The following is a 24,549-nucleotide window of genomic DNA, read 5'->3' on the forward strand; positions in this document are numbered from 1 at the left end:
GCTTTGAAATAGCATTGCTGCAAAGTTTTAATTCTCTTAGTCCATGGTAACCCAGGCAAGCCAGACTACATCACTACATCACTACTTTCAAAAACAAATCCAAAAACCTCTAAACTACCCAGTCTTGTCCATGGTATTTGCTTGAAGGCTTTTCTCTATATGGTAGATTAAAGACACTTCTAAAATGCTGCTTGTGTTTCTAAACCTCACTGAAGCAAATAGAAATTAAGCTCAATTCTGCCAATAGAGTCGAGATGTGCTTGTTTAGTTTTTGGTTGTTTGTTTGGTGTATTTTTGTTTGTTTGTTTGTTTTTGATTTTTCATCTCCCTACAAGTTCTCCTTTAGTTCTTGCTTGCCCTGCTAGTAGCTGTTTTGGTACAAAAACGCCGTGGCAGAACCAGGATGCCACCTAGTGACTTTAGTAGCACTTTTTTTTTTTTTTTTTTTGGAGCTGATATTCACCTCTGCACACAGGTAAGCTGTATTAATACAACTGGAGCTGTAGAGCAACTTGCCCTGTCAATTGCCTGGTAGTTTCACTGAAGCTTGCTGGAAAAATTAGGTTGTATCTGAAATTCTTAGCTACAGCTGTAGTTGTGAGAGGAAAAACTGGCAGAATACAGCACTGGAATACCCTTCTCCATGTCTGATGCAATTTTTGTTGTTCAAACTTCTGAATCTCCCTTCTTCCTACTGAAGAGGCATGGGATAATCTCCTATTTAGAAGCCATAACTGAAAAAAGGTGGAGAGAGGTGTTAAGGAGAAATATTGACTTGTCAATAGAAATTATATTTTAGAAATACAAACCAGGGGCCAATCATGCAGCCTTACTAGGTATTTAACTTCTGGGTATTATACCAACAAATACTCAGGACTAACATGACTCAATAATCTTACAGAGTTGCTGCCTCATCTAAAGCATTCATATCGGTAAATCACTTACCAATTGTATTATCAAATATTACAGAGAGCAACAAGCAACTGAGTTTAAAAAAAAAAAAGGCTGTTAAATAATCCAGTCTCTAACTTCAGGGGGTATGAAACATTTTACTTGAATACCAAGCCAGATCCCTGCTCGCTTTCCCTGTCTCCTTTGATGCATCTTTTTGTCCAGCAGCCAGGCATGAAGAGGAGACTGCCTCAATAAAATAGGATCTTGCAGCCTCTTGGAATTCTTGTTCCCCAGGCAGGAGATAGGGAAACTAAGGGGCAGTGTGTTTGAAGGCATCAGGCATGACCCAGCTGGAAAGGGGAGGCAAAGGGCCTCTGTGAGCTGCTGTGCTGCACTCGTAACACTGCATGGCAGCAAAGCGACTCCTGGGTCCTGCGCTGCCATTTCGGAACAGTCGCCTCTGCTGCGCTTCGTAGCGTCATGCAGCACACTGTGGCATCTTCTGCTTTCTGCAGCTTGGATGGTGCTTTTTATTTTTATTATTTTTTTCCTCCACAGCCTTTATTGTTTCATAATCCCTATAGAGCTTTTTTTAAAACAAACAAACAAACAAAAAAAGCAAGTGATAGAAAAGTGAGTTTTCAAAGAGTTTTTTTTTTTTCATTAATTAATTTAGCTTTCTTTCTTCAACAAAGACAGTAAGAGACCCATTTGAGTCACATGAATTTAATCTTTTAATCTGATTTTATTTTTAACTTTTTTGTATGCAGGTAACAGAACATACTCCCTGACACTGACCTGTGATTGGAAAATACTTAAAATTCGTAATTACTGATGGTGCTTTAAAAGAAGAAAAGTCACTTTTGGTTTCTGATCTCAAGCATGGAACAAGTCGGCTCCTTCTTCATGAAGAAGCAGAAGGCAGAGAAGTCAATCTTTCGTGAGTCGATATAGCTCTCAGTTTCATCAAGCATTAGGTTTGGGGAATAGATTCACTCAAATGCTATGTATTTCAATGTTTTTGAATCTGACAGAGAAAAAAACGTTGAAATGAAATAAAGGAAATATCCTCCAAAATCACCATCTTTTTCTTGTTAGCCCACCCATGCAGAGACCGGGCATTCTTTTGTGTGATCAGCTTTCTCAACTACTTGGTAACTGCAGGTCTGCTTATGGAAAATACGCTCGCATTTCTCTCCATCAAAATCAACTGGTGTTGCATAGCTGCCATTGGGAAAAGAAAGACATGATGAGAACAAGAAGTAAACAGCTTCCATGTGAGACAGTATTTACACTTTTAATAGGAAGAGGCTGTATTAGGGGCATGATGAAGTGATTGCTCAGGAGAAAAGGGAGCTTCAGCAAATGTTACTTAGTGCTGAAGTGGGATGTGGGGAGAGTTGGCTTACTGATCTAGTTACATCTGAGTTCAACATGCTTATTTGCTACACCAGTATCAGTATTGCCATGTCTCTTTGTCTGCAGTATGGAATGTGAAGTCCATGATTGTCTAGGTGTGGCTATCATACAAATTTCTCTCCAAGCAGCAGCTCAGGATACATAGGCCTGACTGTAAAAAGCAGCAATGTGTGGCATTGGGAGCATCTGGAGCAAGAGTAGTAGAAAACTCTCAAACAACTAAGCGTTCTTACTTATGTCAGGGCTTCATCTGAAAATTTCACCCCAGGAAGACTGACTTTTTTTTTCCCCCTTAAAATCTTTTCCTTTTTTTTTTTAAACATGAACTGTATTTGTCAGGAACTTCTTACATGATCTGTGGTGATGGTGTTGGGTGAATATATAGCTTTACGGTATGGAGTAAGAGAAGGGTTGTGATCATTTTCCAGGGGCTTCTTAGTAAAGGAGAGTGCTGTGTGTTGTATCAGGATAGCAAAGGAAAACCCTGCTGCCAATCTGAGCTCACCTGCTACAGCATCTCGTTCCATCCTCTCCACAAGAGCAGTCCAGGCAGTTCTCGGTCCTCCATTGGGAGCCAAATTGACGTATCTTTCCCTTGGGGTCGATGCAGCCTGAAAAAATAGCATGCAAGCAGCCTGCTGGACAATTGTGCTAATGATGCTATTGCCTGTACAAACAGAGTGGGCTTTTTGTGTCAATATTTCTATTTGTTAAACACTGTTCACTAAGAGCAGGGCTACTACTATACTTTTGCATGGAAAAGGGGATCCTAGGCCCCTCCATTCCTCTGGCTCTTAGCGACATGGGCTTTCTTAGAGTAGCTCATCTTTAGATACAGGAATCAGAGTGCCAAGCAGAAAGAAAAAATAGGCAAAAATCTGTTCAGGAGTAAGAAAAGGCTTTGTTGCTCCCCCCCATTTCAACCAAATTTCAACCAAATGTTGTTGACTTCTTGTTTAAAGCAAGTCTTATTCTGTCCAGAAAACTCTCTCCAGTTCTCAAATGCAGGAAGAAGGCATACAGTGGAGTAAAGCTCCTGCCCAACGGTTGTCTAATAAATCTTCTGAGTGATGTTGAAAACAAGATTTTATGAGGACAGGGCAAAACAGAGTAGAAGGTTTGTGCATTCTGCTTTCTGTCTTTGCATACTGCTTTTGAACACTTAGTCTACCCTAGCTCCCCGAATCTGCAGTCTGGGAGATGAGCTGTATTCTGGAAGAGCTGCCTCAGCATCATAGGAAGCAACAATTTTTTTCTTGACTTTCTTGGGATAGGGAAACAACTAATGAGTTTATTGATCAGTGTGCTGAATGTTTGCCAGTCTGCTCCCTGCTTTACCACTACCATTCATAGCGCCCTGCAGTTCACCTGCGCATACTTCCCTTGTGCGCGCTTTCTCTTTCTCTCTCTCCTTCTCCCCTGCCTTCTCTGTCTTTCTAAATATGCTGGTTTTGAATTACAAATGTAATGCATAGGGTAGCTGCCAAAGCAAAAACAGAAATAGTATTTCATGCAAGTGGATAAACTAACATTATACTACTTCCTTGGAAAAAAAAATCCATTTTTTTCAGTCTCAGTGATGCTTCTCAAATAAGCTCTTCCTTTTTATAACTGTAAAATCAGTGCTCTCTCTTTCCCTTTTCCCCCAAATCTCCATGTTTTCTCCCTCTTGTGCCCAGTTTCTTCTAACTGGTTCTGCTTTGGAAAAATGAAGTCCAGCATTTCTGTGGTGCTGTCTGTCAAGCTGAAGACAGTTGACTTCTTACCTAGAATCTCTTCACCAGGCTTCCCTGCCGTCAGTGGTTCCATGAAGCAATATGCATTAGATAATGTCACACAGATGGCAAGAATGAAAAGGCAGGCCAAGAAGGTTTTCTGAAGAATAAAGCAGACAATGTGAATACAAAAGTGACTATTGAAAAGTCTTGATGCTGCCACCTTTAGAAATAAATAATAAAAAAGTTGCTTTAAAAAATTGCTGGGAAAGGTTCTACTAAACAGTAGGTGCTAGATCAAAGTTTTAAAGATATCTTGCTCAAATATTTGTGAAAATATGCTCAAGTATTTGCGAAAGAAGGAAACATGCTACTAAAATTTAGTGACATATGTTTTCATGTGGAGAGATTTTAGCTATATTTGAGCTAAAAAAGACTAAAAAAGGCATGGTAACATTTCTGAGTTTAACCAGAAGCTCAGGTGTTACCCAAGCTTTTCACAAAAATTAAAGTCAGTTCCAGGTTGAGACACAAGAGAGCTGCTTGCTGGCAGAAAAGAAGTTATATTCAAAGACTACAAGAAGGTGAAAACTGAAGGTTCTAATAAAAATCTTAACTGGGAATGTATTAGGCATTTCCTGTTGTACAAATTCTGCTCTTATGCAAGGTTAGTGCCTACCTGTCCTTATGTATCTGACTTCTACTATCTCTGAGATAGTATCAAAGAAATTATATCAAAATTATATCAAAGAAAGCTCAAATAAATCCGAGCCTTCTATAAGATCTCTGGTGTCTCTTACAATATAAAATGTGAGGACTCACCATTCTTGCAGAAGTACAAGGCTTCCAGTAAGGAGGCAGTCTGTAGGAAGATGATCTTCTCAGAGGACTTTATATAGAGAGGGACTTTCTGGTACCAGTCCTTGAGCAAACTGTCTGTATATGAATAACTCCAATAAGATTTTTGCCAAATGACCTCATTGACATTATTAAAATAAGCCAGTCATCAAGAGGAGGAACCTAAGATCCTGAGAAGTTCTGAGGAAATACGTATGCCTTCTGGCTAGAAGGCAAATATAGGAGGTACTTAGAAGGAGTTCTAGAGGAAATATTTAACACTCTGGCTGTTTAACAGCTGAGAAGCTGTTTAGAGATTGTGTGGTTGTACTTGCTACATCAAAATTTGCAGGCACTGTTTAAAGAGACTGACTTTGAGCTATCTCCTAACTTTCTTCATTCATCAACTGAAAATGAAAGAAGGATTTTATGGGAAAGGATTGATGGTTATAAAGATTATATAAAAGACTGGGTCTCTGTGGAGGGAAGCCGGCATCTCTATGTGCTTAGAAAAGAGTAGCAGATAACAATTTTATTCCTTGCTCAATTGTTCGATTTTCCACTATGTAGAACATCTAGAGGCTTAGACTGTCTGTGGGTGTGAAGAAAATGGCATCCTATACTTTCTCCTTTTATCTCTGCAGACATGGGGGAATGGGCCTTTCTGTGAAGGCTGTGTGTCAAGGGGAGCATGTGCCACTTCCAAAGGCTTAAGGCAGCAGCTTCACAGCAAGGGAACCCAGTACATGTCCCTGTTGCTTAGCTTTGAAAAGGTTAATTCAAGTATTGAAAACTGTGTGATGCTGATAATCTCATCATAATATGACTGCCTAATTGTGTTGCCTTCTTGATTGGTTTGGTAGTTAGTTCATGTTGAGCCCTGCTAGAGTGACTACCCCAAATCTTTTACCCGAGCTACTGTTGAGAGTCAGTTCAGGAGGTCGTCTTGAGAAAGTCAACAATATTGTAACTCGTATTGTAGAGTGATCACTGCTTGGGGTTCAACCTTAGCTGGCTTTCAACTTGGTAGATTGGATAAATAGCTGCCACAGGAGTGTGTGTGGTTTTTTTTGTTGTTGTTCTGTTTTCAATTACTATGCCTTTCTTTAGGGTGGGAGATAAGAACTTAGGGGTCGACAAATGTTCATAGGTTCGATAAAATTACCCAGAATCAACACCTTACTAAAAATCGGATTTGGCCAAGTTTATAAACGCACCGTCCTGGAACAGGAGAGGACAGACAGTACAGGTGCGCATGGTTTGCTCTCTTGGCATGTCGTCACTGATAAATCAACAGCACATGACAATCTGTGAAGATAAGCACTGGGTATTTACTTACTGACCTCACTGGAGTCCAGATGTCCACTTTGGATCTCTCAGAAATATGTATGAAACGAATTTAGAGTGTGGTTGTGGTTTAACATACTGTTGCTCTCTGACATATACTAGCTCTATACTGCTGCTCTTTGTAAGCTTAACAACATATGGAAGTAGCTCTTTCACCTTGGCTGTGAATGCCGTGGGAGGCAACTCTGAGTCCTCTTTCAGATATTGACCCCTTCATGTCTTCAGGGGTAATCTGGAATAATCATTCAATGGACCATCAAATTACATTACCTTAATTTTGAATGTGCTTTTAAAATACATGTTAATTCCTGAGCTTATCTGGAAAATGTTTTCCTCATGTCATGACCCTAAATGAGGTTCAGTGCTAAGCAAGAGACATAAAGCATGATGGAAAGAATTAAAGGGCCCGGGAACAACATGTTGTGTGTGGCACAGGTGTGTTGAAGACTGACAGCTTGTACAGATCGTGCCTGGATGGGACTGCCAGTGCTGTGTGGCCACCTCTGAGGAAGGTAGCCACAGGTATTGTAGCAGCAAGCTCAGTGTTTCCGTGTTTTTGGGAAAACTCACTTAATTCTGTTTATGTCCCCACCTAGCTGACTTTATTTAGAGAGCACAAGCTTCTTTCCATTTTCTAACCTGTTAGTCATTGATTCCACAACGATAAACTCGGTGGTTGGATGTCATTGCTGCACAGACTCAGAAGCGGTTGTGGTAAGAATGCAGCCACACAGTGCTTCAGTCAAATCCATGGTATATCTTGGCCACGGGATTCTTTTTTTGCCTGTTGTTTTCCACTGTAATGTAAAAAAAAAAAAAAACCTACTTTCTCCCATATTTCTCTTTCCTTCCCTATTGTTCTACAGCCTTTATATCATTTCCTGATGGGCAGTAACTAGAATGGAATGATTTAAGGGGAGCTGTTGTGGCTCTCTTCTCTGCATGTTTCTCCAGAGTTGTGAACTGGTTAACTCAAAATGTCAATCTGCATTGCATAACCATGTCAGGAAGCTAAAGGCCAGGAGGAAGCCAATGAAACACTTGTTTTAAAGAGAGACAAAGTCTGTGGCAAATTCTGGGAAGTATTTTAATAGTTACTGAGGAAGTGTCTTTGCTGGAACCAATGCTTTCTGTTCTTTGAGAAAGCAAAAGGAAATTGCACCAGCAAAAAGGGTAGGACTGAGGGCCAAACTCTAAATCAAACTCTAAATACAAGGCAGTTCTTGCAGAGGCAAGAGACTGCATTCACTGATGCAGGATATCATCTCTTCTAGCCCTGTGTCCATACACTGTTTTGCCCATTCTGGAGAGCCTACATGCTGAACAAGATTTCTGCCCGCTCTGCGGAGCCTGCAGCTACTGAATTCTGTCTCTGTTCATAGCTGTAAATATACTGGAAAATATTCTAATCATTATACTGGAAAATGTTCTAATCGGCATGAGAAACCTCACTGAGAGTAATAAAAGAATACTAGAAGGGGAATGAATAATAGCAATGGCTAATAGCAAAGGTATGCAAAGGACTTCTAGCTGTATAGAACTTGAGTTTTCTGTCTGCAACCTGAGTGCATGATTCTCAGTACCAGTCTGTAGAGCTATTGCGGACCTCCCCTCTTTCAAAAGGTGAAAATGTCAATCAATAGTTAATGTTTAAAAGTACAGTTATGAGCAAATAATTAAATATGCTTTTAGCTTGATGTATTTGCTTTGAGAAAAGCCTAGGCTTTTCTTAGCCTTGATAAGTAGGTATCTGGGCTTAGGCTGATGTAGGAGGGACCTCTAAGAGGGTGCCGGGTTATGCAAGAAAACTCCTCAGGTCTCTCTGCACCTGCTTCTACCTTTCAATGTTGAGAGTGAAACTGAAATGTGGCTATAAGCCAGGGAAAACGTATTTGTCTGTACTCAGCAGACACCTTTGATATTCTAGGGCAAGAGGGCTGTAGTAAGAAGACAATGAGGCAAAAATCTGTGTGGTTGTGGGGTTTTCTTTTGTTTTGTTTTTGTTTGCTAAAGTATCTGTTATCTCTTGCCATCATTTACCCTATAATAGACAGGTGTGTTGAAGACTGACAGCTTGTACAGATCGTGCCTGGATGGGACTGCCAGGTACTTACTTTGTAACTTGAAAGCTCAACTTTTCGCTGGAGTGGTGGGAGATGATATGGTTAACTTAGACAAGCTATTTTCTGTATCCTAGCAGTAGGTAGTGCCTGTATTCAGCTCTGATAAAGAAGTGATGAAGTATTTGCATCCTAGGAGCATCTCTTGAGCAAGCTAAGAGCGTGCTGGATTCTCTCCCTACTCCAGAGATTTCCAGTGTCTTACAAGTGAGCTCTAGCCGCGTAGTCACGGTCACCATTGAGTGCTGGGAGGTCGTCTCAGAAAAAAATGTGGTTTAGAGGAGGTGATATCTTCCTGGAGGGAATCTGGCCCAGTGACCTTGTCCCCTCCCCAGACTGCTGTATCCTTGCAGTGTGAGCCATTATGCAGCATATTTGAAGAGTGCATCGCTTCCCAGTAATGATGAATTTCCTCAGCAGGGAAAATATTTGGCTGTTCTGATGGTTAGTTAGAAAGGAACCTCCAAAGTGTGGGAGTGGCTTGTGCCAAGGCACTGGTATATGGTGTGTGTCAGAGTAGTAAGGTGATGAGGGCATTTCTCTCAAATAAGTTGAAGCTCCCCAGTGTTGTTATATAAAAAGAAAATAAGGGCTTCTGAGTTGCTTTGTCTGGATTTATTTTACTTAAAATGCTCAGCGATGCAAATGGCAGTAATAACAGAAATGACACATCGATAATCTAAATTAGAAGAAATAGGAGATTAAAAGTGAGCTGATTAAGTGCTCTCTCTTAAAAGATCTCCCGTGTGTTAGAACATCTCTGTAATGGCAAAGCGTCTGTAGAAGAGGGAGAAATTCCACGGTGCATAGTCTGGAGCAGGTCTGATATTAACCCACACGGGAATATACAAAACATTCCTTTGAGGGATCATCCTTCTCTACCACGTCGTAATTGCAGGTTTTCTTGTTGAAAACTACTTTGCATCTCTCTTTGTCGTAATTAACAGGAGTATGATAGCTGTCATGGGCAAAGAAGAAGCAAATGTTAAAATGAGAGCATATATTCAATCATTTAGTGGTTCACTGTTTATTCCTTGAAGGACTGCTGAGTGAGATATCCCTGAAATTGTAGCTAAGAACAGGGAGCTATCCTACATGCCACTCTCACATAGCTATATGACTACTTGGATGTCGTCTGCTGTCTGCAGTGGCCTGTTCACTTGGAACTAGAATAGGGATTTCTAGCATAGCACTTTAGTGTGACATAAAACATACTGGAACCATGTTTATCTCTTCTCTATTAATTTTTTGTTACTGTAATTTGCTTAGTTAGAGTGTGCTTTCTGTTTCTGACAGGAGAGGTGTCTCCTGAGCAAAGGGAATGATCATAATCAAGGCATTTTTGCTCTTTGATAAGATGCAATGAAAGAAAAAGTGAATGAAATGCCTCAGAGCAAAGCCCTTGTCACTCTATGGTCTCTATGTTTTGTGGAGAAAACCACCTGCAGCGATTCTGATCATTGGGGCTCTCATGAAGAACTTTAGTTAAGCACATGGTAGTACAAATTCCTTCTCGCCCCCAATTTTCCCACCGAGGAAAGACTTCACTGTAGTGTGAGAAGAGTTAGTAGGTGGCTTAAAGATAAAGCCAAGTATCAGCAGGAGGTGTCTGGAAGGGCCTGACCATTCCCAGGAGCTAGGAAGTGAGCAAAATTAAACCCATCCAGGAATTTAGGTGATAAGGAAGCATATGTCACTTGCCCCAGCCTTGTGACATAGATATGGGAAGGCTATCATGAGAGCTCATTTATTCTCAACAAATGTCAACCCACAGTCTTCCTATGGGCAGTGGTCCCCCTGGGAAGTTCAAACTTACAGGCTACAGCAACGCATCTCCTTTCGATTGCAGCTACAGCTGAGGCAGTCTTCTGTCCTTTCTATTTCTCCAAAGGGGTATAATTTTCCATTCAGGATACAGCCTGTGCAAGAGAGCAGCGCAACAAAAATTATTTATCTGCATCACCACAAAAATGCTGAAATTTTTTAGAATAACTGTCAGTCTCCTGGAAATTATCTGTATTGTTACTGATAAAGGAGAAGTCAATTTGCTCTCCTGACCACTACCCAAACTATTTTGAGAGCCTGAACCTGTTTCCTCTTCATTTCTTAGACAGTTTCAGCATGAAAATCTGGGATAGCAGTGAATAACCAGAGGCTGCTACCTGCTGTCACACTGTCTTTGGCGTTACCCCTAACTCCACTAGAAGCTTTATGTGCTGGATAACAGAACTAATTTTGCTACAATTACACCCAGAGAAACTTGGTGCTGAAACCTTCTATTCGGGTCTTTCTGACATCTCCTTCCCTCCCTAAAGTTTCAAGCCCCTTCCGACAGTGGCCCAAAGAGCCAATACAGAACTTTTCCTGTTCTTACCTTTGCCAGATTGCTCTGCAGTGTTCCTTTTTGTAAAACAGTACGCATCGCTCAGCGCCACTACGATGCCCACTGCAAGAAGGAAAGCGAAAAAGCTCCTCTGTAAGAGAGAGACAGAGCCCACTTCATGAGTTCAATTACGCATTGATTACATTTGTTTTAAAAACAAATGGAAACATTGTAAAAGGGAACTCCTAGATATTCCATTGCATTGATGAATTTTTCCTTAGATGAGAAGGGACAAAATGCTGTAACATAATGTGTTTTCAGCATGCCTTTATGTTAAGGCTGTTGCTTCTGGAAAGTGTGAGTGGTTAAAAGTAGCAGTGAAAGTCTTTATTTTAGAAGCAACTCTGCTGCCTACCTTGGATGACTTGAAACATGAAGATCAAAAGACAGTGAAAGGTCCAGAAACTTAGGGATATGGTGAGTAAAGGTGATTTCCCTTTCTCTGCTATGGAAATGCTTGCTAATTTAATCCCTGAAACACTGCAATGTTACAGAGTATAGGGATATTTATGGTACAGCAAAAGGAAGGAGAAGGGACTCTGGAATGGTCTGGGAAGGTTGGAATGCTGAATTTCCATAGTGGTTCTGCAGTTCAGAGTTCTTTAGACTTTAGGGCTGAGTGGAGTCAGTCACCATGCTCAGCATCACAGCCAGGAAGATGAAGGTCAACAAGAGAGACAGAAACTCTAAAATATGCCATTCCATGGTATCTGGCCAGAGCAAAGTTGTTTAACTTCTGTAATGTGAAGTTACAAGAGAGCACGTAACGCTGCAGCCTGTCTCTGCGAAACCTCCGCATGCGCCTGTCAGGGATTTCCAAGGCTGGTAGGTGTGCTGCTGCCTGGGATGATGTGAGTTCAGGGGATCCTGAACCTCCGGGGAGGATCTCCCCTATTTGGGATAGTAAGTGCTGAATGCTAGTTGTCCTGAGCTTGCTAAGTTTGAGAGTGGCCTTCCTCCAAACTGGCTCAGCACAGGCCAGAGGTCTTACTGCTCTCACTCATGCCTTTACTGCAGCAGCTGGAATCCTTCTCTTTGCTGCCCTGGGCTGCCTTCTGTGAGGGTTTTATCCTTTGTTTGCTCCCATGTTTGTCCTTATCTTGCTATTACTAAATGTGCCAGTCAGATGAATTTGGACATGTTCCTCTCTCTACAGAGCAAAGTTTTGGATCTTCCACTGAATCAACACAGAAAGAGAAGGGGAGGTCAGTGGTGTGATTTGTGACTGAGCTGGCCTTATGCTGGAAAAAGTGCAGGATATATTGGCTAAGTTGTTTAGCAGAAAAAAAGCCCACATGCAAATACAGAGGGTATCAAAACAGTAAGAAAGCACTGCAGCATCAATACTTAAGTAAAAAGTGGAGAGGTACACTGTTACACTAATGCCAAGGAATCTTAGTTAAACATCAAAGTTTTGCTCTAGATTATTCACTAACAAAGCATTTGAAGAAATGCTTTTTGTTTCAGATAGTTTGCTCCCATTGAAAGTGGATGTCATCAGCCATCTTGCAGAACAAAATCTTCCAGACTGGTTTGGATGGCCTATGAAAGTGAATGAATTCATGTGGCATGTCATACCAGATCACTTTGTCCAGCTATATTTTGTCCCACTCAGTATAGCCAAGCCCTTAGAAAAGTACAGAAATAAGTTCATGATAATTTTTCCATTTATCTACTTGTTACAGAAACAGCCATTTCCTTTGTAAAACTTAGGCCATTCCTGAGATAGTCATCAAAGATAGTATTTCATGTCTTGTGTTGGGGTTATGTGGGCATAAATTATAAAGGAATTACTTTACAAAAGAAGCATTTCTAAGAAAAGACTAAAAGCAGGTAGAGAACCTAGCAGTATATTTGTACAGCTTCTTGCAAACAATTACAAAACAAGGAACAAAGTTCACTGACAGCTTCATAAATGTCTCTCTTCTTTACATCTTTTAGCATTTTTTTATAAGAATAGTTACATTGAATGAATGTGTAATTAGGTGATTCTCTTGAATACCCTTCTTTCGCAGTTTTAACACAAATCGCTTTTAAAGATATAAAGCAGTGACTTACCATTGTACAATGTGTGGATTCCAAAGTGCTCAAAGTCTTTGGATGAACTCTGCAATAGAGTCTGCAAGCAAATATTCTATGTTGCTTTTATACTGAGGAGAAAGGAATCCTGTTATATATTAAGCAAGTCAAGTCTGTAAAAATAGCTTGCTCAATTCAAATGAAGTTATGTTGAAATTTCTGAGGAAATCGCTGAAATATGGCCAGCTGGTAACATGAAAGTGTTTGATTCTGTAAAATATTAAGCAAGCAAGGGGTTGAATGAGGAATTCTCTATTTCCTGTAAGCCTTATGATTAGACTAAACACCTTTCGAATTAAATAAAGGACTGGCAGGCTTTCAAGGTAAGCTTACACAGAGAGCTGTAGGCACTGTTATATGGTTGGTATGTTGTCTTATTAGTCCTGGGGATTTTTAGCTTTGGTAGGAATGCTGATCATTTCTTCTTTCAGTGGGCTTGGACATGCTTAGAGAGGGAAAGTAGGAGCTTTGAGAGCTTTTGATCTTTTGCCAGATCTTTCATGTATACTCATGCCTAATGCTACAAATGTGCACTATAAGATAACCAAATGTCCTTGGTCATTATCGGTATCAAATCCTCTTAATGCTCCAATCTTAGTCAAAGCTGGAGCACTTAACAACATCTGCACTTTTCCTCAACCAAAAGAAGTAATTCCTCCCAAATCCAACATCTGTTTTTCTTGTGGGACTTCTCAGGCTCTGGATTTGGGGATAATATTATATACTGGCTACCAATAACAACTGATTCCCCTATTCTATGTCTACATTCCTGCTTAAAGATATGAAGTTTTTCTATTTAGTCACCTTTAAAACACGGATTATAGAAGCACAGTTTACTCTCCAAAGACCTGACATACAATTGTTACCTGACACATTAAGCATCAGTTGCAAACTCCATCAGCAAAATTTTATATTTTATATTGTACTGCTTGATACAGGTGCTTCACAGAAATATAGAGAAAGTATAGACCATGCACACCCATCTAAGACTTTCTCCAGTTTTACAGAAGGCCCCACACCTACTGTGTTCAGGCTTTGGTACATTCAAGTCGCCATAGGCTCGTGAGGCAACTTTCTGCCAGTCATTTTGTGCTTTTTCTCAGAGCCAGTTCAAAGCAAAACTATTTTATGCCTTCAAAGCACCTGTTAGACAGAAAAGCTTATTCTTTTGCCAAAGAGTTCTTGATAAGCATGGTGGAGCCCTGCCTGCTGTGCTGCTACATGTCTCCTGGTAGGCTGGCATTGCTTTTGATACCCTTTAGCCTCCTGTCTCAGGATGGGCAGATTGTGCTTTGAAAGGATCAGCCTCTCTAAAGCCCCAGATCTGGCTGCATCTCCAATGAGAACATGGTGAGCCTGTGACCAATTTGGCCTTCTCTAAGTGTTTTCAATACTTTGCTCAAAGCTGGATTATCTAAGCATAGAGCCTTTAACACCTGCCATCTCTGAGTGAAAGAGCCTACCGATCATCAGGAAACATTTTTAAGACTTTGTGGGTATGATGATCACTAGGAATTTCATCATTAGAATTTATCTAATTCCCCAGCTGAATACTACTAAGCCTGCCAGTTCTCTTGCAGTTCCTCCTGAAGCATTTTCTCCGAAGCACTGACATCTGGAGAAGTCCCTGAAAGGTCTTTCTGTCTGGACATCATGGTATTCTATTTAGTTTTCCTGGAACATCCCTCCTGATACCTTTTTGTGTGTTTCTGCACTTTGTTTCCCAAACAAAGGTGTTGCTATTTCATCATCAAATGCAAGGGCTGGACCTATGCTTGTCACCTAAAAATATCTCTCCAGTTCTCCAGTTTAGGCTGGAAAAAAATGCAGATGGGTTGAGATGAGGTAACTCAGGATTCTCTAAGTCTGCAGCACTCTGTCTTCCTTCTGGAACACAGCAACTGGGCAGACACTGTGAACAAGAAATTGGTCTGGGGACTTGTGTTATACCAAATCCTAATGCAGAGGTTAAAGGAGAAGGAGGTTTGAAGATGCACCTGATAATATAACAGATACAATGTCAAATGTGTTACTAAAACATGCAGCATAACTGACGTCAAGTGGACAAAACCCAGAAAACTATCTTCAAAATCCAGAGCTTAAAAAAAAAAAAAGAAAAAAAAAGGTTTGGCGAAGGGGCAATCATTAGGCATTTTTCAGCCTGTACAATTCATGTTTTCTAATTTTTCCTTACAATCAAAGAGTGGAACTTGGATACTTCAGAGTTCAAAAGTGACTCCAGGTCTTTTAGGGAAGTGCTAGTGTCACAGCAACATACTTTACACAGCAAGAGCTTTCTGTATTGAAGACAAAACTAGCAACAAGGACTTATCTCTGGAGGGAGATTTAAACCCAGTGCAACTTCCATGTGAACACATTGGTTGGTTTTGATTTAGAGCGCAGGTGTCACCCAAGTAGGCTCTTTAAGTGCAGATGTGGAAGCCTCAGCAAGGCAAAATGCCTGAGATGATGTTAAAATAGAAATAGTCTATTTTATTTCTGAAAGACGTGGGCCATGTGACTTTTTAGTGTGAGTATAGTGTCAGTCTGTTGTGCATCTGTGAGCTACTGTGTTCATAAAAGGTGTATGTTGTTATGTTGTCTATTCAAGATGTAATATTCAGGAGGAGTTTCTTGATCTCCTGAATACCAATCCTTACAAATACAGGACGACAAAGGGTTATTTTCAGAAGCAATCTGTGGTGAAAACTATTCAAACTGTTATGTACTTATAAACTTAAATATATATTTTGCTTTAGAGCTGTACATAGTTTCATTGTTTACAGTAGAGCCACTCCTTGTTCTCAAGCACATGGTTGGCAGACAGCTTTGCTGGGTAACACTGAAAGCACAAACTGGCAGTCATCCTGCTCTTGATTACTTTATTAGCTATGATATGTCAACTGGTATGGAGGGTGTGCTTGACCAGTTTATAAATGAGAGAAGATAGAATTATTTTACCAGTCCTGTGAGTTTCCTGTTTCAAAGTTTTGCTAGCTCCTGGAGGAGAAAACCATGGGACTGATTCAGGATCTTCCCCTTCTTCCCTCCCTTCTCTCCCTGCCCCTCCAACCTTGAATTTAGTATTGACTTGATACATAGTTTTGGATGGCGCCATTAAGTATGTCAGCAATTATGTCTTTCAGAGCTTATGGCATGTCTGTGAAGGACCACAGACTGAGCCCAATACTCATCTTTCCCCATTCGCCACACACCAGGCATCCCTACCCCACTCCACAGGGAACCAGTTGCAGGGTAGTGCTCATCCTTTAAGACTGTGGTTTTCCTGGGAGAGGTGACCTTGGAGGATCAAAAAAGGTTCAGATCTATGTAGGGAAAATGATGAGCCAACAAAGTCAAGCATCTGTGTCTTTTTCCAGGTTCTTTCCAGGTTCTTTTATAGTATTGGCATAAGTAGTTTTTTGTTGTTGTTGTTTCTTCTTTCTTCTCTTCTTTCTGACTACCTGAAATGAGTTCATATTGAACTAGAAAGGAAATCTTTCATTCAGCCATCTTTATTTTTTCTGCTTGTATAACAACGGTCTTCCAGTAAGAAAAAGATTGTTTCATCTAGCTCAGTGCAAGACAGGAAGGTCTTTTAAATAGTGTTGTGTAATTATAGTCTGCTTATTTTTAACAGGCAAATCATGATTAAGTGTTTTTGTAGGAAAGACGAACTGATTAGCGAGTCCTGAGAGGGACTCACTAATGGGCAAGTGGTGTGTTCTATTATTTCTGTCTGCAGAAAAAAATGTTAATAATACTACAGGAAAAAAAAAAGGAAACAAAAAACCCCCAAAACCCTCTTTGAAGTTTTAAAAAAAGCCAACAACAAAACAAAAACAGTCTGAATATGAGATATTGTGTGGATCTTCTGCTGCTTATGCCTCACAAACAAGCCAGTGGAAAGAAGAAAGAATGTTTCAGTGGTTCTTCGGTTTCTTTAGGGTAGGAATTTAATGCCATGTAATGTTTCTTCATTCTTTTTGCCTTGAGGAAAAACAAATTGTACTGTCAGTTATAAGTTTACCCAGGAAAAGATAATAGCTTGTATTTTTATTGTACTTTGAATTTTTTCTTTTGCTTGCATCCTGTTCTAATATTGTAAAAGCATATTTGCTTTGTGTCAGCTATCAAGAAATCTAGCTATGGCATTCTCTTTTATTCTTTTCTTTGTAAACATTTGAGAGTTTACCAAAGTGCTGTGTCTAAGTTTTCGATAACACCTCAGTTGTAAAGCACCAGGAAGCAGCATTTCTGCCAAAATCTACCCAGAGATAAAGATAACCAATATTTTTATTTAGGTGGCAATATGGCATCTCATTACCCCAGATTACTAAAAAGAGAGAATTATATTTTAATTTCTATTTAGTTTATTATCAAAAGCCTATATCTTGGTCCACTGTAAGCAGTAAACTCTTCAGGAAACGTTCATGGGAACTCAGACACCACTTTGTCCAGAGAGCTTAAAAATAAGTGAAAGAGAAAAAACAGATTATTTCATAATCTGACTAATGTATGTATTAGAAAGCATTCTGTTTCTAGTCCTGTCATATCCTGAAAGTGAGTGGTATAGGATATCTAATGCCTTCCTGGAAAGTTGGCTGTGTTTGTAGGAAAGTTTTCTGGACAAAAAAAAATCTCCTACTTGATTTGAGAGTAGTCAGGATCCATTCCAAAATAAAATATTTGCCTTTAACTCTGCAAAAGTTGTGCAGAGCAAGTAAGATGTGTTTGTATGTACTAAGTGCACTCCAAATAATTTTCAAGCTTATATAGTTTTGCCGTTAGCCTTCAACTGGTATTCTGCAGCTGCTGAGAATCCTGTGCAGTCCCACGGGCATTCTGAGGTTAATGGGGATGCCATTGAGGGCCAGGGCCATTGGAAGGAATATTGGTCCACTTGTGCAACAGTGTAAATGCCAGATTTCCTCCTTTACTTTGTTAATATTTATTGTGTTGATGTTCGGAGATATTTTCCTGTGAACATAAAGAATTAGCTTTGTGGTTAAGATAATTTAAGTTGGTGATTCAGGAGTACTGCTATGCTCTTTGGTCTGGGTAAGCACCCCAAACATCTTTTTTACCTGTCCTACTTCCTTTTCTCCCCGTCCCATGCCTTGGTTTCTGAAAGAAGAAAGTTTGGGACCTAAGCCAGGATAAAGCCACCTACATTTCCAGGGCATAGAATCCCTAAGTGTGCCAGGGTAGCCCCCAATCGCTCAGTCTCGACAGAGTTAGTTTCAGTCCTGCACTCAGGAAGCAAACTACAGATACATATTTGCATCTGTATACCCAATTGATTTAGAAAATCTCAGTCAGCTGCAAATTCAGGCAAAATGCCATGTCTACATAAAAGTGAACCTTCAGCACTTCTGCTTCCAGTTTAAATGCCATCTTACTATTATCAACCAGAGGATTCATGGATCAACAGCAGCTTGGACTAGTGAATTTTTAGACAGCACTAAAAAACAGCTTCTGTACATACAGTTCCTTTTGCACCATCAAACATGGCAAGAGAAAGTAGACTGAAGTACGACCTAGAAAAGACCCATTAAGGTTTGTTATTCCTCATATTAGCATAGCTATAGCATCCCATTTTGCAGTGCCAGTTCTCTTTCTCCAGAAACTGAAGGGGTACCCAGGAGAAAGGAGCACCAACTGCAATATGTGTCATGTTGCACAAATCTGTCTCATGAAAGTTTCCTTCAAATCCTGTGTGTCCTGTACTTTGGCCCACATCTGTAATTGCCAGAGGCCTTCCAGGAACCTTCTGACTATCTGACTCCATCTTGAACAACTCCCGGCAGCCTCCAGATCCCCATCAAGACACCTCTGACTCCTCTCATACTGCTGCAAATGTATAAAGCCAAGCAGTTGTATGGGACTGATGGAGGTGCATCCTTGTGCTAAGCAGAAAAGATGAGCTGTCCCATGACCATTCTGGGACATACCTGCTCTGAAGCATCTTAGATAATCTGAGATACACTGACACAGATCCGAGTGCCACATACTAGTAGTAGATAGGGAGAGGGAGCTTGGTGCCTAATCTGGAACAGTGTGGAAATGAGAAAAATAATTTTCATGACTTGATGTTTCAGGCCATGCCGCAGAGCTTGGTCTGGCTGTAAATGTGACAAAAGACAGCTCAGCTCTACATAATATTACATATTCTGTTTCTTACCACGCAAATCAGTCTCTAGTGATATATGTGATTACTGATAACTTTGCATCCTGTATTCATTTGCATCCTGTATTCATGTGTTTTCCTAAAGGAAGCAAATTTGCAAGACGCCCCCCCAAACCTGAAGCTACTTCAGGAAAGGCCCCGCTTCAGGTAAGGCCCTGCAGCATCACTAGGCATGGAACATGTGATCCTCATATTCTAATATATGCAGTTTTATGCCTGTAGAGAAAGCCACTGTATTATCAACAAAGAATTTGTGAGATTAAATTCAAACATTTCAAGGAACATGAAAACCAAACTAAGGGCAATTTTCTGGGTTTCTAAGTGTAGCAAGAGAAGGAGCTACAGCACTACTAAGCCCTTTTGAGAATAATTTTAGATTAATTCTGTCTGCCTGTCCTTTTACACTCAAGTTATTGTTATGAAACTAGCCTGGGCTGACGCTTTTTCCACCCTTTATTTATTTAATTTTGGGGGGTTATTTTGTTGATTCTCTGGTCTATTACCAGTAATTACTGTAATTATTCAAGTTCTACGGGGGTTGAGGGTTACAGTCAGCGCAGGACTGGCATAAAAACAGAATTCCAGGGGATAAGGTGACACTTCGCTGCCGCAGCTCCCCAGAGCGCCACCCTTCGGGCTCTTTACAGCGTCCGGGCGCAGCCATTAGAGGCGACGCGGGGGGCGCTGGGCCCGGCCGCTGCGGCGCCCCCTGGCGGCGCGGGGCGGCGGCTCACGTGACCAGCGCAGCTGACTGCCGGGCCGGGCGGCATGGCGCCGGCGGGCGCGGAGCGCGGCCCGCGGCAGCGGTGAGTGCGGCCGGGCCGGGCCGGGCGGGACCGAGCCGAACCGGGAGCGGAGCGGAGCGGCCGGGCGCCTCACTGCCCTTGTCCCGCAGATGAACGCGGCGCAGGAGGCGGCGGCGCCGGCGGCGGCGTGGGAGCGGCCCTGGTCGCTGGAGGAGATCCGTAAGGGCAGCCAGAGCTGGTCCTTGGCCGCGGACGCCGGGGTGAGCGGCGGGGGCTGCGCGGGGCCGGGCTGGGGGCGCCGGGGCCGAGGGCCGCCCAGAGGACGCGCCTCCCGCGGCCTGGTGCTCCGTGGGGCCGAGCCCGGCCTTGGCCTGAGCGGCGCTCGGGAGGCGCGAGCGCGAGCTGAGCCCCGCTCGGTTGTGTTGTGAGCAGCTGCTGCGCTTCCTGCAAGAGTTCTCCCAGCAAACCATCTCCAGGACCCACGAAATCAAGAAGCAAGTAGATGGGCTCATTAGTGAAACGAAAGCCACCGACTGCCGCCTCCATAATGTCTTCAATGACTTTCTTATGCTGTCGAACACGCAGTTCATAGAGAATGTGAGTATGGTCGTGCACGCGCCAAGCTTGGCCTTCAGACTGTGCATCACCCCTTCCCGTGACTTGTCTTTGGGGCAGATCTGATGTTAGTTTAGAGACGAAGAGGTTTGTCATTGCGTCTTGTTAACAGGCCTTCCAGTTTCTGCTAGAGTGAGGCGCTGTTCAAGATGCGCAGATCTTGAGGCATCTTCCTCCTTGTTTATGTGTGACTGGGAGGCAGAGCAGCTGCTGTTGCTATTGGGGTTTTTCACTTACTTGTTAGGACTCTGAATGAGTCAAGATCTCTACAGGGATCTTTGGTGTATCTCTGCAATTAACATAAATATAGGATGTGCACCTCAGTTGTCTAAATGCGGGAAATGTTGTACAATACTGTAGGGTTTGCCCGTTTATTTTATTTTTTTTAATTGAAAGTAGACTGTATTCAGGGTGATGGGTGGCAGATAGTAGTCTGTTATGTTTGGTCATGATGGGTGTATCCGTTGGCTAATGCACCCGTGTTGTGAATAATGCTATTCTGGGGGAAGATAAAAGCTAGAAATGAAAGTCTGTTATGACATTGCATCAGTGAGAGCACGTGTGTAACAAAGATACAGAGATATAGTTGTTTTTAAGCACTGTGAGTTTTATCAGTCTGGATGTGCCTCCTATAAAACCACAGTGCTATAATTGAAAAGATCTTAGAAGAGAACAAGAGAATGAAAATGTACATCTCTAGTATTTTTTTTTTCAGTGCTGCAGTGTCTTTCCTAAACTAGCATTGTAATCTGAGGAGAATGGGTACCAAATGTCCTACATCTTGGGTACTTCAAGCTCTTCATCTCCCAGTTTAAGCACACAGGAATGTCTGTTCCCCCTCTTTCCCAGTTCTTAATTCTCCCTGTCTCTTCACAGATGATAGTTACATCATGTTTGTTTGGGATTTGAAAGGGTTTGGATTCAAGTGTGAAGGCTTTCTATTCCCCTGTATCTCCTGCAGTGACTCCTAAGAAAAAGTGCTAAAGAAGCCTGGGGATCCCTCTCAAAGGATTTCTCCTAAGTCTAGGCAAAGAGTGAGCACTAAGGAGGTAGAGTTCCTAAACACACAAGAACCTAAGGAAATAGAATGCTCATAACTGATGTTTGACTTTGAAAATTTCAAGAATAGCTTTATACTTGGGATTAAAGCAGGTTTTTTTTCCCCTTTATTTTTTAATTACATTCAGATCAGTCAATGAACAGAATTAAATGATGAACTTGTCTGCCACTGCCATGGACAGGTCACACTTGTAGTCTTGTGTTATCTGTCTTGGGTTGAGAGGTTAACTCATGGCTGCTTCAGAAGGATGATTTTGATGAATGAAAAAGGCTTTGAAGATGCTTAGCATGGTCTTTGGATTTTGGTTGGTTTGTTTGTTTTGTTGTTATAGTTTTGGAATGTGTAATGAAAATTGTGCTACTTATACTATCAACTTTTTTTTTTTTTTTTTTACTTTATGAGTGCTGCCCATGGTGTAGCCTCTGCAGCAGTATGTTGTTCTTACTTGAATTTATTTTGCTTAAATTCATAGAGAGTATATGATGAAGAAGTGGAAGAGCCTATTCCCAAAGCTGATGTTGGAGACAAAACAGAGCAGGTAGCTACCTTAAGTTGCAGTGAACACTAGCATCATATTTGCAGCTCTTGTCTACCTTCTTGCTTTCAAGCTTCTTTTGCAGCTGTTTACAGCTCATGAACCAAACTGCTTTCTTTATCCTTGAAATCTTCCTATTAGATAGTGCATATCATTCAATAAAACATACATAAAGTTGATAGTACCATTAGAGGCTGCTACACTACATCATCTACTAGACTCCCCCCACCTTGATCTTATATCTAGTAGGCACATTGTTGTTTAAAAAATAAAGTATCTTTTTTATTAAGAGCATGGAGGCCTCAAACTATCTTAACAAATACAGATGTAGTGAACAGTAAAAGTAGAATCTGATGGCACATCACAGGGATATAAATTTGGAGAATGTATTTTTGTATTCATATATATATGTATGCATATCTTATAATTTAATGCTTTATACCAAGATTCCTTTGGCGCCTGGGAGCACAAATAGGACAATACTGTGCTGGCACAGATGCTTAGAATGTCTCTGTGTTTGGGTTTGATAAAGATGAATTAAATAAATAAACAAAAATTTGTTGAAGGTACTTCTTTTTTTACATGTAATGAAATTGCTCTCATCATACTGATTTGAAGCTAAATTTTTTTTAATGCATATTGAGTTACTGAGTTTGACCAAAATGTAATAAGAATGTGTTGTTGGTGTTACTAAAGGAAAAGACCCGTGAGCAGAAGGAAGCTGATCTGATTCCTAAAATCCAAGAAGCAGTGAACTATGGGTTGCAAGTTCTGGACAGTGCTTTTGAGCAGCTGGATATCAAAGCAGGCAACTCTGACTCTGAAGAAGAAGAAAGTAACGGAAGGCTGGAACTGATACTTGAGCCCAAGGTACAGAGACATCTTCTTGTGGGGGCGTGGGGTTTGCGTTTTGCTGGACTCGCTCTTCACTGCTGTTAGTGGTGTCACTGCACTAATGTGCAGCTAATATAAGGTATCCCAATAACAGCATTTGGTTACTGCATCAGAAGTAGAGATGCCCACGTATTGAGCTCTTGCATGTGTAGCTTGCTTGCCTTGTAGTTGGGCTGTCATTAAGGCACTCCTAAAGGGAGTTGGTTCAGTGGCAGAGAACTTGGAAAGTAAAGCCTGAATTTTGGGTAGAATGGAACCTTGTAATCTCATGCTTTTTAGGTAGAAACCATGTATTTGTAAGTGGGTTTTATTGTCCCAATAATTAAGAGTGCTAGAAGCACCAGTTCGGGTAAGATCAGTATCTGCCAATCTGTGCAGGGATATTTACACATAAGAAACATGCTGGAACCATACAAACAGAAATAAGAATAAATCTCCTCTGACCTATGCAGTTGCACCATGGTGTACCGCATGTCTGGTAGGTCTCTCTTGAGTTAGGTTTGTCTGGTAGGTTTCTCTTGAGTTAGGTTTATATTTTCTTATGCTGAAATAAGGGTTGCAAGACTTATCTTAGGGAGCAATGTAGAGCTGTTCCTAGATGTCAAAGAGACCTTATTGTCCTTTTGTTGCCTTTTTCCAGGATCTCTATATTGACAGGCCTTTACCTTACTTAATTGGCTCTCAGCAGTTCATGGAACAAGATGATGTTGGCTTGGGAGATCTCTCTAGCGAAGGTGGGTGCAGTGTTACCTTTTATTTCTGTGAGACTACTTTGTTTCTAATGTGAAATTTTCATCTGTTTTAGCGGAATAGTGAGGGGTCATAATGCACAGCATCCTTGCATATATAGAGGCACACTGTAATTAACTACAGGAAAATGTGCAGCATGTTGTAACACTCTTCCACCTGGCACACACAGTGTGTCGTCAGTAACTAGTGCTCCTTGTGTTAGAAGAGCTAAAGTGCTGAATTTCAGCAGCCTCTAAACCTCTTTCAAAACAGTCTCTTCTCCGCCTTATTTTTGGTTCTCTTCGCAAAGCCTCTAAAGTCACAATAGATATGATTGGTGAGCAGAGAATTTCAATGTGCAGATGTCATGTTTGATATCTTAACTTCTAACTTGAACTTCTGTTAACTTTTCTGTTTTTCACTTTAATAGAAGGGTCAGTAGACAGTGATCGTGGAAGTGTAATTGACAGTGAAGAGAAGGATGAAGAGGTAAGTGAGGGAGAACTGCTCTGGAGAGATGTTATTTTGCATAAGCATTTTTGGGTCCTGGTTAGGTAAGGCCATTAGCTATTTTGCTGTTGTCAGTACTGTCTTGAGATCCCACCAGAACAGTGTCTACTCCATAGGTTTTTCCCCTTACTATTCTTATGAAGTATTTTTTTTTTCTGCAGCGTTTCAAAAAAGCAGTAAAGGTGTTGTCTGTAACTGCTATCTGTACCAAGAGATTTTAATGGAGCATTTTATTCCAGTCCAACTTATTTTATTGAAGCAAAGTAGATGCTTATCAGGAATTACGGACAGGAATTGCGGAGAAAAATGTGTGTTATATTATGTGTAGATTATGATAGTGAAGAATAAGATGGAGAATAACAAGAATAATTTTAAAAGTTTGACACGTGTCAGTGATATGCCTCCAGGCATTGCCTCATAAAATACACTGCACTGGACTGTGTTTTGCCAGCCTTTGCTGGGATATGTCTACTTTC

General features: G+C 41.1%; 3 protein-coding genes across 5 annotated transcripts in view; 1 reads left to right on the forward strand and 2 right to left on the reverse strand.

Moving 5' to 3' along the window:
• Positions 1-1,988: 1,988 nt before the first annotated feature.
• On the reverse strand, positions 1,989-6,429 carry LOC104577208 (beta-microseminoprotein). Its single transcript, XM_010224656.2, is given in 6 exon segments — positions 1,989-2,118; positions 2,819-2,924; positions 4,080-4,188; positions 4,851-4,919; positions 4,921-4,964; positions 6,369-6,429. Coding segments are annotated over 6 exon segments (519 nt in total).
• A 2,496-nt stretch (positions 6,430-8,925) lies between these two features.
• Positions 8,926-12,869, reverse strand: LOC104577207 (beta-microseminoprotein). Its single transcript, XM_010224655.2, has 4 exons — positions 12,774-12,869; positions 10,707-10,806; positions 10,149-10,251; positions 8,926-9,290 (listed from the first exon to the last, which is right to left on the reverse strand). Exons 1-4 carry the CDS (start codon positions 12,774-12,776, stop codon positions 9,161-9,163), a joined length of 336 nt encoding a protein of 111 aa, XP_010222957.2. The 5' UTR covers positions 12,777-12,869; the 3' UTR covers positions 8,926-9,160.
• Positions 12,870-19,839: 6,970 nt separating this feature from the next.
• The window catches only part of LOC104577210 (WASH complex subunit 2C-like), a 31,136-nt gene continuing 26,426 nt past the window's right edge, over positions 19,840-24,549 (forward strand). For all 3 annotated transcript variants that reach the window (XM_088528751.1, XM_088528753.1, XM_088528752.1), the window contains exons 1-6: positions 19,840-19,990; positions 20,163-20,327; positions 21,878-21,943; positions 22,637-22,810; positions 23,475-23,568; positions 23,994-24,052. In XM_088528751.1, the coding sequence (XP_088384877.1) occupies positions 19,880-19,990; positions 20,163-20,327; positions 21,878-21,943; positions 22,637-22,810; positions 23,475-23,568; positions 23,994-24,052 (669 nt within the window). In that variant the 5' untranslated portion in view covers positions 19,840-19,879. The remainder of the gene's footprint in view (positions 19,991-20,162; positions 20,328-21,877; positions 21,944-22,636; positions 22,811-23,474; positions 23,569-23,993; positions 24,053-24,549) is intronic.

Source organism: Tinamus guttatus, unplaced genomic scaffold (genome assembly GCF_059628265.1).
Source record: "Tinamus guttatus ecotype Peru unplaced genomic scaffold, ASM5962826v1 Tinamus_guttatus_pri_ptg000314l, whole genome shotgun sequence".
NCBI lineage: Eukaryota > Metazoa > Chordata > Aves > Tinamiformes > Tinamidae > Tinamus > Tinamus guttatus.